Genomic DNA, 14,369 nt, shown 5'->3' with positions numbered 1-14,369 from the left:
CTTGCACTAATGCCTTGCACGAATGTTTCCCATGTACTAGGCAACCCATCTAGAGCAATGAGCGTTAGCTCTTTGCTTTGGATCTCATATGCAAGCGTTGCCAGTTCATCCCTTAGGGCTGATATCCGCATAAAGTATGCATTGATTGACTCTCCTTTGTTCATACTTATATGATTTATTTCCCTTTTTAGAGCCAGGGTTCTACTTGCGTTGTTTATCTGGAATGCACTTTCGAGTGCTTTGAACATATGGTAGGCAGTCTCATGCTTTGTTATTATTGGTATAATGTGATTTATCACTCCATCGACTATGATCTTCATGGCTTTTTCATTTCCCTCAATCCATGTCGATTTGTCAGGTTCATTCTCTGGTTCTTTAGATTCAACTCTTACAAATGATTCAACTTTATTCTCTTTTAGAATCATCTTAATTCTGAATTTCCATGCTAAGAAATTATCACCTCCTTCAAGTCTGTCCTCAAATTTGATAGCATTAGCCATGGAAAATGTGATGTTTATATCTTCGATTTGAACTTCTCAAATTTGAATGCCTTAGGTTCGATCAACATGGCTCTGATACCATGTAAATGTTAATCAAACTTATGTTCAAATCTAAGTTGTAGGAGGTTTGATATTCTTTTACTGTTATTGACTGTTGCTCCTTATATTTCAGATTGCCATAGATGACATTAATTAATTTCTATATTACCTACAGCATTTCACACGGCATCTGCTTATATGTGATGCCCACCGATCAAGGCATGCCTTGACCGGACATGTCCCTTGACATGCCCAATCAAGACATGTCTTGATCGGTGCACAAGCATCGTTTCATTTAAAGTGTTTACCGATAACCATCGGGTCACGTCAAATGCCTATTAATATTAACAACCGATAACAAATCGGTTCACGTCACATGCTATTAATATTAACAACCGATAACAAATCGGTATGATGAGATTAATACGATAACTATTTATAGTTATCATATGATAACATCAATCAATGCTATCATATGATAACTATGATAGTTATCATAAGTCCCATCTATTCTATTGCAATCACAGCATATGAAATATGGTCGTAGAACGATTGATTACGTTTGGTAATGATGTCCAAGTATCGAATTGTGCAACCCGATGTTTGGATTGTGGAATGCATATAAAGATGATTAAAACAAGTTTATTCATTCAATCATGAAGTCTACCATTAGCTTGTAGTTACATCGATAAGGTAGATGATTGAATGACAGATAAATGAAGTCTCTCATTCAATCATTTATCTTACCGAAGCTACTTAGTTTCAACATCTTTCTTCCACCTCTCAAAATCTGAAAAAACATTCACCTTCCATCTGCTCTAGCCCCCTACCCTCCATGTCTCCTCGTCCCTGAAACTGAGAGAAACATTCACCTCTTTTGCTAAGTAAAGATTTAGAATAACCGATGACTGAAGCCACTAGTTTTTAGATTTTTCTTATTTGCCTTATAAGTATGTGGATGGACTAATATGCTTCACTTTTTCAGATTCAAGTTCCTTGGTTCATCGGCAGAAACTCTCCCTCAAGCTTTGGGGATATCACCTGAAGAGTTGCCTCCAACATAAATGAAGAAAGTAATTCACGTGGATTGTCTAGATTGGACCCAACAGGGGCCTGATCAATTTAAGAATGTTCCTGCAGTGGCACTGGTTTGGTCCCTTCCATTGTAAGTATTGTTTTCTATGGATGACATCAGTTGTATCTTCTTATATTTGACTTGCCCTTGTGGTTGAAAATTCAATGGATCGTGAATGGAAATTTCATTTATGCGTAGTGTCTATTTTTTGCTTCTCTTTTCTTATGGGAATGCTATGTATGCCTTGGGCCATGAACCTCTTGCAACTAAATATAAGTACATTTCTAACTAATAATTATGTACAGTTTACACAAACAAACATCTGCATGGGAAAGAATACATCCCATGTAACCATCATATTGCATGTTGATGCAAGTGGTAAAATGTATTTTCGTCTTTATGTAGTGTGCAATCTCATTATAGCGAGTAAAACAATGAATCAAGTTTTTCCTATAATTCAAAAGGCATATGCTTATAACAATGTCTACCCTAGAATTGCTTGAAATAAAGATCATGCACACTGAATATAACGTTGTTCCACTGTTTGTGGAATGGAGACAGTAAGAAACATGGGAACATGTTTCTAGGACGGTAAGGGACAGGAGACCATTTTAGGGAATGGCAGGGGACCACAATTAAAAAAAGGAAAAATTTAAATATAGGAATTTTAAATAGTTGTATGATAAGGCATTCACCATATTCGCTTTGATATTATGAAACATTAGAATTGAATTGAGAATATACATGAATTGACAAACAAATTCAAAATGACAAAATGTAGAAAATACGTAAACAGTATATTCCATAATTAAGGGCATATTTCTTAATTGAACATTTTATTAAATTGGTAACCATGCCTTTATCTCTTTGAATCATTTTTTTAAGTTTTGAATTTGTCTGAAGGGTTTTAATGCTATACTTTGCTAATGAAATAACGTTGACACGAAAATCCCTGCAGCAATCTATTCCTGATTACTGATGAGGCACAGCACTGCAGTAGAGGTTGCTTCAGATCTATAGTCATAGTCATTTTAGTCACACACAAATTGCAGTTGTATATGAATGAAAAGAAATCAGGTATGCAATACTAAGGGATACATTATAACTGGGTTTATGAACCTTTTCTGTCACACCATAAAATTTTTTGGTTTGAACTTTAACCATGATGCTATTATTTTCACAGCCATTATTAATAGTTGTATGTCAATGACTGAAATAACAGTTTAAGCCAGGCCTTTTTGTATGGACACAGCTTTAACAAATTTTCGTTCTTTAATAATGTAATGTGCCCATTTCCTAGGTCGGTATCTTTTGCAGAGGTTAGCCTATCAGCAGGGTTCCCGTAGGCTAGCACAGTGGATGGTGGGCCCATTCAAGGTTGCAAGATCACACAGGACATCTTTTGATGGCATTTTGGGAGTTTATCTGACGTTTCCAAGGGTCAGAGATAGTCTCCTAAATTTTAGGAGGGGCTCCTATTTTTTTGGAGGGGGCCTAATTTTGTGGAGGAGACTGGCAGAAGGCTCTGTGAGCTGTTTTGGATGTTTGGAGACAGTTTCCTAAATTTTAGGGAGATCCCTATTTTTTAGGAGGGGACTGGAAATTAGTCTGCTACCTTCAGTCATCACAAAGGAGCCAGGTGCATCATCAGTTTCAGTGGGAGAGGGCCACTGGATGATGTCAAAATAAAATTAAAATATTAAAGTAATAACTTTAATGTTTTAAAGTACTTTATAATAAGTACTTTATGGGGGAATAGTAAGGGGAATAATAAAGTTACTTTAATATTATATTTTAAAGTGACTTTTCGAATAACAAGGCTACTTTATTAAAATAAAGAAAAAGTGACTTTATTATTATAAAATAAAGTTATTATACTAAGTGACTTTAAAATAAAACATTATGAGCCCAAAAGGCTATGTCCAGCAAGGAGGAGGAATATTAAAAATTAAAAGAAACATTATAATGTTTTTTTCATAATTGCCAAAAGGTACGTTTAGGGTTTTGGAAGGATGAGGCTTCATTTGGGTATCTTGGAAAATCTTTTAACAGGTGGAGATTGGAATTGGAGAGCTCTGACATTCAGAGCAGCTTTGTAGGTTGTAGGGACGGAAACCCCTTCAATTTCATAGGCCTATAGGAGTGCAATACCTCCCAAGGGACTAAAATAATTATTTTTGGTAAGATATACTCATTCACAAATTGCAGCAGTAAAAGAGCACAAAATTATTGGAGTTTGCAGACTTGGGAGCAGATCTGGTTGGTTTAGGACCATATTCTTGCAACTCCAAATCACTAGCAGCCATCCGTACATACTTGCAGCAGTACTGTACCAACCAGGGAAGACACGTGGGAAATTTGATGTCTTTTTCAGCCTGATTTATGGATCAGATCAGGCCACACCAGTTTCATGTGGTGTAGGAGTGTTTGACAGCAAAATGGTTCAGATCAAATATGGTGTTAGGGCTTCATGATGGACCTAAACCCTAGGCATTGGAAAGAGCTTGCTGCTGTCTCATTTCTTCCAAAAATTCTCATTGTATCCCGTTGTTGTGTGAATGCCATTCAATCAATAAAAACCCAGATTTTTATAAGAGCTGAAAGTGGTATGTTTCAGCTACTGTTTATGCTCTAGATTGTTGTTATCTTAAATTTATTTGCATTACTGTATCAGCAAAGCACATTTATTTTCCTGCATTAATTTCACAATCCAAAAATCAGAAAACAAAAAAATCTGCATATTCCCAAAATACAAAAAAAAAACTCAAAAGTACAAAATCAAACAAAAACAAACTCAAAACCCCAATCAGCAGTGACAGACCTGGGTGGGTCATTACATTGGTATCAGAGCAAGTATTCCTGCCAACCTGTGCTTTCAGCAGAAATTCAGAATTTAATAATGGGTTCATATGAGCAGAAGATGAGGGAAGAAATTATTAGCATGTTTGAGGAATATGATACACTTCCTCAACCTATTAAGGAAGAATTGCCTTTCAATAGTTTCATGAACCACCATCCGAGATTATGCTACAAGACTGAGTTTGCGAAGAGAGTATCACATGATAGTTTTTGATCTATTTGCTCGGGAAGAGGGTAGAAAAACTACAAGTGAGTAGTTTGAGAATGTTGATGATGATTCCTATGACATGCATGCGCCTACCATTGATGAGTTTGTCCTTCAAGAAGAAGAAAAATCAGTAGTCGAGGTTGTGCATGATGAGTTCCTTAATGTTTCTTATGGAGCTAGTGACAGTGTTGAATGCACTCATGTGCTTCCAGAGGAAGAGCAGATGAAGATTGAAGAAGATACTGTCATTGAGATTATAGAACCAGCTATGATAGATCAGCCACAAGGAGGTATGAATTCATTTGTTTCCCCTCTAATGAATTTAGCATTGTTTCATCACCTTCACCTCATATTGGCAAAGAATCAAACCATAGTTTGGGATTTGTTGAGTTAGATGATATTCATACACATGACGGAAACTCAGAAAATTTGAATGTAGTGATAAAAAAGGCTTAGATCACACATACCCTGAGCAAAGTAATCAGCAATGTTGCATTTGGGATCTACGTGTGATGGATCCTACATATGGCATAGATCTCTCTTGTAATGGACCTATTTATGACTGTACTACAGTCCCAATTTCTTCTTACCAGCTAGGCATGAAGAATGGTACTAATAACAGTGCTGATGTAGAAAACATCTTTTCAGACTTTTGCAACAGCAGCTCCAAATTTGTGCTTCTTCATGAGGAAGCATCCTTTTCAAATGAAAGTAATAATGTGATTGAGTCTTCCAAGATTGGTACTCAGATTGAGGATGTTAAACGTGAGGAAAAAGATAGAAATTCAGATTGCTTTTGGGATGATTTTGCAACAGCAATTGAAGAGGAGCATGAGGTAAATGATCCAATCCACAATTATGCTGATGACAGCTTGTTGGTGCATGAGTTGGATGGGAAAAGTGTTGAAGAAGGAGCAATAGACCAATCAAAACATTGGTTTCAGATGTCACACCACTTGGAAGGTCAATTGAGGCTAAATGAAGGTATGATAGTTGCATCTCTCACCCACCGAATGATGTCAAAGTGTTTGTGGAGAATGCAAGAGGGAGAACTATCTCTTGCAGATTTGCAGGCTCTTAGAGAGCTATGGTGGTGATGAAATCAGATTTCCTTCACCTTCTTGCTGATAGAGATCATCTCCTACAGCTCAATGAGATGTATTCTGATGCCTTGAGAAGAAAGGAAGATGATATAGACAAGCTCACATATGAGCTTAAGTTTACCATGAGTTCATTGAAGAGCACTCAAGAATCAGAAATCACGGTGGTGAGCTTGGTGTAGAGTTGCGCTCGACTCATGCTTCAGTCATCCATAAGTTTTTCGAAGCCACACCCAAGGGGGGAAAACATAATGCAACAGTGGTTGACATTGAGCAAAAGGTTGAGAGGATGAAGGATTTAGTTTGCAGCCATGAGGAGGATACATGTAATTTTCAGTTGGAGGCCTCTTGGAGAGTTGGCTCAGAATGGAAGAAACCCCTTGGGCTTTGACATCTCATCATAAGGAGAGTGATATCTTGATTGAGGCTTATGCTGCTCTAAAATCAAAAAGTTCTGATTTATTGAATGAAGACAGTGTTTCTTTGGTTAAACTTGATGCTATCTTACACACAGAAGGTTCTGATTTTCTTATTGACAACAAATTCTTAATGGAGTTTGACGCTGCCCTAAACTCAGAAAATTCTGATTTTCTATTATTTGATAGCAGCATGTTAATTGGGACCATTGGCATTCATGAGGAGGTTGGCCTTTGGTGGGGGACACACATTGGGACAGCAAAGTCCAATGATATACCTATCATCATGGCAGCCAAAAGGATGGAGCTTCGAGTCAAGCTCGAATCATGTGACTTTCGTTTAGAGACATCTCGTGGAGCAGCACTGATTGAAGAACCTTCCACAAAGGAAGGAGTGTTTGAAGCCCTTGAAGATACTTTGGACATGTATTCTGATTTGTCGCTTGGCAACAACAGTTTCTTCCCTTTGCATCATCATGAGATAGCAGCTACTTTACATGATGATGTAAAGCAATTGCAAGGAAGGTGTGACAGATGGCTACGAAAAGTTAGGAGGGCTAAATGTTTGGCTAGTTAAGCAAAGAAGTATTTGCATTCAGATTTGTATGGGCATAGGTGTGTTTGTAGGCATCATGAGGCTCATAAGCTTTCTCTTTTCAAGAACCCCTTGAAGGTTCAATTCATGGAGGGAGAGAGGGTAGCTGAATATAACTTAGTGGATCAGCCACTAGTGTTATGCATATACCTTTTGAGGGAGACATACGTGGTTCGGATTCAATTGGCCCCGTGGTCTTTCATAATGAGTTTGAAGAGTTGTTGGAGCTCATGTCTTTGGGGTCAGCTAATGAGGGAGTTTACCTTGATGGTGGCATCGACGATTCGTCCTTGCAGATGGGTACACTTGGGGGAGCCATTGATATGCTTCTCCCTTGTAATGCATTTTCAAAGTATGGAGTTTTTCCCTTTGTTAGGCATGAGGCATGCGTGATTTGGCATCTTTCATGGTGAATGGCATCTACATGGAGGAAGCAAGTTACAACAAAGCCTCGAGATTTTAGATTCTCTTTGGGACAATAGCTAGTTGGTTTGAGAGCACAATGTTGTGAGAACTGGGCATCAAAGTGTTTGATGATGTGCTTCTGTGGGAACTTTATGAGTTCTTCACAACTCGGGGCATGGCGATGTTTATAATCAGAGTATAGTAGCAAAAACTTGATTTGTACAACAATGGAGGATTCTTTCAACCTATAGTCATGATGCTGCATAGAGACTTAAGACGATGCGCATTCCAGCATCCACATTTTGTTTGGGATCCTAGAGATTTTCAGTTGGCAGACAATTGCAGTTGGTACTTTGTCTGGGCATGCCTATACAAGAGGCAGTTGGTTTGGTATGTAGTCGAGAATTGCTTGTGGGCAACCAATTTTGGGGAGGGTGGGTTGTAATGTCTCCATTTCCTAGGTCAGTATCTTTTGCAGAGGTTAGCCTATCAACAGGGTTCACGTAGGCTAGCGCAGTGGATAGGGAGCCCATTCAGGGTTGCAAGATCACACAAGACATCTTTTGATGGCATTTTGGGAGTTTATTTGACATTTCCAAGGGTCAAAGACAGTCTCCTAAATTTAAGGAGGAGCTCCTATTTTTTAGGAGGGACCTAATTTTGTGGAGATTGGCAAAAAGCTCCGTGAGTTGTTTTGGATGTTTGCAGATAGTTTCCTAAATTTAGGGAGATCCCTATTTTTTAGGAGGGGACTATCAATTAGTCTGTTACCTTCGGTCATCACCAAGGAGCCAAGGTCATCAACAGTTTCAGTGGGAGAGGGCCAATGGATCAGAATAAAATTAAAATATTAAAGTAATAACTTCAATGTTTTAAATAAATGAATAAAAGTACTTTATAATAAGTACTTTATGGAGGAATAATAAGGGGAATAATAAAGTTACTTTAATATTATATTTTAAAGTGACTTTTAGAATAACAAGGCTACTATATTAAAATAAAGAAAAAGTGACTTAATTATTATAAAATAAAGTTACTGTACTAAGTGACATTAAAATAAAACATTATGAGTCCACAAGGCTACGTCCAGCATTGAGGAGGAATATTAAAAAAAAAAAAAAGATTATAATGCTTTTTCATAATTGTTAAAAGGTACGTTTAGGGTTTTGGAAGAATAAAAGCAACTTTGAGGCTTCATTTGGGCATCTTGGAAAATCTTTTAACAGGTGGAGATTGGAATTGGAGAGCTCTGACATTCAGGGAAGCTTTGCAGGTTGTAGGGACAAAAACCCCATCAATTTCATAGGCCTACAGGAATGCAATACCTCCCAAGGGACTTAAATAATTATTCTTTCAAAGGAATTGGTAAAATATACTCATTCACAGGTTGCAACAGTAAAAGAGCACAATATTATTGGATTTTCCAAACGGGGGAGCAAATTTGGTTGGTTTAGGACCATATTCTTGCAACTCCAAATCACTAGCAGCCAATCCGTACATACTTGCAGCAGTACTGTACCAACCAAGGCAGATACTTGGGAAATTTGAAAAGTTTTTCAGCTTGATTTCTGGATCAGATTAGGCCGCACCAGTTGCATGTGGTGTAGGAGTGCTTGACAGCAAAACGGTTCAGATCAAATATGGTGTGAGGGCTTCATGATGGGCCTAAACCCTAGGTGTTGGAAAGAGCTTGTTGTTGTCTCATTTATTCCAGAAATTCTCATTCTATTTTTTCAAAACTTGAATGGTTTCACCTTCCTCACTTAGAGTAGAAGTAGAGTAGTGTTTTGATTTCAATGGAGAATGTAATGGTGTTTGATGAATTTCCATGGTTCATACTTTTTGCATCTTGTTGATTATAAGTTGCAGTGTAAAGTTAGCCTAAGCCACTAAACTTGTGCTAAGTTCGATCGTGGATAGTCATTTGGATTGTGTCGTTTTGGGAATTCAAATGCACTTTCTCAATGTGAAAATCCTTCTACATCCTTGGAAGATTGCATCGGTTCTTGTGGAGTTGTAGTTAATCTTGGCGAAGCAAAACATGGTTTATTTGGAATTCGCCTATTAGAGCATTATCTTTTGGTATCACTGCCCTTAGGAGTAGATTTAGATCCTTCTAACCCTTTCCCCTTTAATTTCAGTCCATTCTAGTTCATTCGAAGCAGAAGCATCACATAATTGCTATGTCTGATGATGAAGTTCTAGCCATAACAAAGAAGTGAAAGAAGGATCCAAACGCAAGTCCCCTTGGATTACTAGCATATCACATCAAGCCAATTGAGTCACATCCATTGCATAGTTAAAACCTTGGAGTCAATTGTTTGAACTTATTGCAATCTTAGCATACAATTGAACTTTGATCAAGAGAGGATAAGGTGACCGTTGGGAAAATTTATTTTGTGTTGGTGTGGTCACAAAATGCACGTCAAGAGGCTGCAAGAAGAGCACTTAAAATGTGGTATTGAGGTCCTTGCACCTCATATCAAATGTATGTTCAATAATGTCACTCAATAGGGCTTCCTAGAAAATTGGACGATTGGTATTGCTATTCTTCTTAAGTCTTAACAAAAGCGGTGATATCTCAATAATCCATGAAATTACCATTTTGTTATGGTTAATCCCCTCTTTGGAACTTTTTGGAAGCATTATTGAGCACATAATTAGTAGTTGGGCAAAAAAAGAATGAAAAAGGGCCAAGGACGGGCTGGTCTCAAACCAAAACATTCCACCAATGACCATTGTGTTACCCTTAGGTTCTTGGTTAAAAAAATATGGAGTACTCAAGGTGGTGAGACCTTTTACTATTTTGCAGACTTTAAAAAAGCCTTCAACATAGCACCTTGCAACAAACTGTGGAATAGAATGGAGAAATTGGGAATTCCAAATGTACTTAGATTTGCATTATATGGGCCCTATGAGTCAAGGCTTAAATCAAAACCACAAATGGAATGTTAAGAGTGTTTTGGCAACGACATTAGTGTCAAACAAGGCCGCTCGCTTTCCCCAACTTTGGTTGGGTTATACATTGATAAGTTAGAACAGTGGTTAAGGAAGGCTAGTGGATATGGAGATCAATTGCCTAAATATGTTATAAAGTTACTCCTATATGTCAATGATCTCATATTAATTGCTAAAATGGCTCATAGTCTGAGGGAACACTTGAAGGTGCTTGAAACCTTTTGTCAAGAAGTTGTGATGCAAGTTAACACTAGAAAAACCTCTAAGTGACTATCTATTTACGAAGAAATAAAAAGAAACAAAATAACTTTATTTTTTAAGGCAACCTATTGGAAGTAGTGAATAAGTACAAATACATTCGACGCAAGTTTCACAAGAAGCTTAATTGGGAAGTGTAGTCACATAAATTTGTCCACTTAATTAAATGAATATTTAGTATTTATTTGATTATTTAACCATCAATCAATAATTAATTAAATTAATATTTAATTAATTCATCTTAACCCTCTTCTCCTATTAATTAAATAAATTATTCAATTTATTTGATTTAATTCACTTAACCAAATTCAGACCATTAATTAAATAAATAAATCATATTTGTTTAATTAAATATTCTCTCACATTTAAATAAATTAATATTTATTTAAATCCCCCAGAATCCCACCTCTCACATTTAAATAAATTAACATTTATTTAAATCACCTTTATCTTCCACCCACTTGCATTTTCCTACAAATACAAGTTGCACAACTATTTTAAATAAATTATTTATTTAAAATCCTATTTATCCTCACCCACTTAAAACCTTTAATGGTTTCCCTTAAAGTCTTCAAACTTGATGGCTTCCTTCTATAGTCTTCTTAAGCCTTTAATGGTTTCCCTTAAAGTCTTCAAACTTGATGGCTTTAAAGTCTTCAAACTTAATGGCTTCCCTTAAAGTCTTCAAGCCTTTAATGGTTTCCCTCAAAGTCTTCAAGCATTTTAATGCTTTATCTTCATTTTTCTCATTTAAATAAATTAATATTTATTTGAATATTTATCCAAATGCAAATTACACCATTTAATTGAAATAAATGATTTTATTTTAATTGAAAATACCAAAATTCCTCCCACTTGCATTTTCCTACAAAATCCACTTGCATGCCTAAACCCCTTCTAGATTCTTCTAAACCCTTCCTAATTAACCTAATCCATCCCCTAAATATTGTCACATTCCTAAGCAAATTGGAGTCACTTCTCAAAGACTTCAAAGTCTTTGAAAAACAATTAATGCTTTGTGTGTTCAACAAATTAACCTCTAAAGTCTTCCAAACCACTTATGGCTCTTACATGACCATTAATGGTTAATTCCACTTGCACCCATGGTTAAGGACTTTGACCCCTAACTTAACCCTCATGTAACCCATGTGTCTCTTCAAAGCATTTATTTCTTTGACTAGGGTAACCATCATGTCCCCTCAAACATTTAATGCTCCTTATCTCTCCTCTCAAGCCTCCTCATGGTGACACTTGTCAACATGGGATTGGGTTGAAAGTCTCACATGGATTGAATATCTTTCAATCCTGACCCTTGTTAAGATTGCTCAATCTTAACCCTTCATTTCCCCATTTCTTCTATAAATAGAACCCTTCTCCTCAAGCAAAGAGGAAGCATTAGAGTATTGTTGTTATACTGGCATTAGCATAGAGCTTTCTCATAGCATCACTATCTACACTTGCATAGCATTTGCTTATCATATTCAACCATCTTGAATCTCCATATGGCATCCATGGCTAGTGCTAAAAGCTGAGAGCTACACTCATTTGGGACTTGGAGAGGAGAGGAACAAGGGAGGAGCAACTATGAGCATCTTGATTAGCTATTTTATTCTATGTTTATATGCTTTCTATTTCATGCTTAATATCTCTCTTGATATGCTTGTTTAGGATAATCTTTTGTTGCTAACACTAACGTTTGTTTCTTGTGCTCTTGTGTGTGTTACCATCAAACAGATTTTCTAATCTTTTTTGCAGAGCATCAAGAAGCATGCAAAGCAAGAAGAATTCAAGGAGGGTGAAAAATGTTATATTCCTTACAAAATAGATATAGAAATGTGGAATTATAGGATTGGAAAACCAAAAAAATTCTTTTTGGTTTGTTGGTCACTACAGTGAACCTCCACGAGTGAAATTTGGGGCAGCAACATGTCAGATAAGAAATGGAGGCATGTAGAAAGGATCCAAAAACATTCAATCATAAGTAGTCTCAAATTTGAAATTGCTGCTTCATACAAGATTTTATTAGTTGAAATAAACACCTCCATTTTGGAAGCATCCACAATGGTCTAATTATAAAGTTACCTAAACAAGACTCAAAAAATGGAAAAACATCATTGGCCTAAGATGATTATGGATGAAGGAAGAGCTAATTAGAAGGGAGAACACATGGATAAAACAAAATGACCAAACTTCCACAGGGACGTGTCCTTGCCTCTGGAGACCACATCTCCATCCCCCATGGCGTTTCAAGGATAGCAGGATGCTTTCGGATGTCCCCTCGACTTGCTAAACCATCAAAAAAGTGGCAAACATCCCAAAAATAGGAAGGGACGTCTAAGGGGATGGCTAGGCATCCCCCACGGCTACAAAATGATTTGTCAATTAATTTTCTTAAAAAAAGGCTTTTTAAAAAACATTGACTGGTTTTAACGTGGCATGGGGATCCCACAATCAAGAATGGTCAAGCTACCATTGGATGATCCAATTCAAGCAGAAAGTGATAGTAACATAGATGGGTCTAAATGTTTGGATATTGATATTAGCCTGAATGAGGCTTAGTCTCATAGACTATTTTGTTTTGATGTTTGAGACTTTGAGTTACAATAACAGTTATCTTTAGTTTTAAAATTTGATGTTGAACAACAATTTGTTTTAATGCTTAATTGTTAATATTGTTGTTATGGATCTCGTGATTAGTTTATATTGTTGTTATACCATTGTTACATTGTTTTTTATTAGTAAAGTAGCGTTAACTAGGGCGCTGACCCTTAACATAGTGAAAAACTATCAACTGAAAACATCAACACCAAGGAATGATGTTGGCAACAAAACAACAACCCAGAGGCAACAAGAACCAAACCCAGTCAGACAGGCAAACAAAAACCTATCCAACCGGAAAACAACAAAGACCCCCAATCAAGGGGGGGATAGACACCCAGGGGGGGTTTGGGGCAGGGGAGAAGACTTCCCCTTCCGCCTATGAGCAACCACAGTCCAGGCGATGTTGTCATTGGGACCATCAAAAGAGAGATCAATCGGAAGGGGCCCCGTAGGGTTACAATCATAAGAGTCAATAGGGTGTTGCAACAGAACATCAGGAGGTTAATATTTGCCCTTCCATCTCCCCTTAAGATGTCAACATATTGCCATGTTGATATTTTAAGGAAGACACGGATCCATATTAAGGATTAAACACCTTCAACCCCAAGGAGACATCCTTAACAAAAATGGATGCATTCCAAGCTAGGAAGAAGATCCTTATAAAGAATACAATCTTAAAGCACGAAAGAGATAGTTGTAAAAGACATGTCTTGCAACAAGTGTAACGGATCCTTTTGACATATACATGACTATCAAAGGGGGAGGAAAAGATCTTTAACTAAAGATATCTAACTCCATAAAAAGAGGAGATCTTTATTAAGATGACATCTTCAACATCAAGAAAGGGGAAGGATGATCAAGAATGCACACCTTTCCCATTGCTAGGAGAGGGATTCTTGATGAAGGATTGCACACTTTAAACACAAAAAAGACATCATTAATAAAAAAAAAGCATAAGCTTTCAAGCAAGGAAAAGGTCCTAATCAAGAATACACATTTCGAAGCAAGGATAAAATCCTCATGAAGGACAAGTTATAATTCTATGCAACAAAAAATATCCTTACAAAAGATACAAATCAACAAAGCAAAAGTGGATCCTTAAGGAGGAATGAATGATTGAAAACTATTCTTGCCCCCTAGCAAAGACAAGAATAACTAGGCTATTATGTTTCTAGCCTAGCATGATGCACATGAAATTGCACAACCATAAATGATAATGAGCCCGAAAAAATGCAAACTACTAGTGTCACATAGTGAGGAGCAACATAATAGGGCTAAGAAGTGCTAAGGTGGTACATGCAAATTTGGATTTAGAAAATCATCAATATCAGATTTTATATAAATAAGAGCTTTAT

General features: G+C 36.8%; 1 protein-coding gene across 7 annotated transcripts in view; it reads left to right on the top strand.

Annotated features, from left to right (window-relative positions):
* LOC131047986 (uncharacterized) overlaps window positions 1-14,369 on the top strand; it is a 267,168-nt gene that overhangs the window by 194,715 nt on the left and 58,084 nt on the right. For 2 of the 7 annotated variants that reach the window (XR_009106346.2, XR_009359042.1), the window contains exon 9: window positions 1,525-1,704. Coding sequence is in view for 4 of the 7 variants with exons in the window: in XM_057981796.2 (XP_057837779.2) it covers window positions 2,573-2,691; window positions 2,915-3,177 (382 nt within the window). In the remaining 3 variants the exon portion in view is untranslated. Of the gene's footprint in view, window positions 1-1,524; window positions 1,806-2,572; window positions 2,692-2,914; window positions 3,193-14,369 lie in introns of those variants that run through there. The other 5 variants (XM_057981797.2, XM_057981798.2, XR_009106345.2 and 2 more) reach the window with 4 other exon arrangements.

This window comes from Cryptomeria japonica, chromosome 10 (genome assembly GCF_030272615.1).
Source record: "Cryptomeria japonica chromosome 10, Sugi_1.0, whole genome shotgun sequence".
NCBI classification, from domain to species: Eukaryota; Viridiplantae; Streptophyta; class Pinopsida; order Cupressales; family Cupressaceae; genus Cryptomeria; species Cryptomeria japonica.
This window is presented reverse-complemented; position numbering and strand designations above follow the sequence as displayed.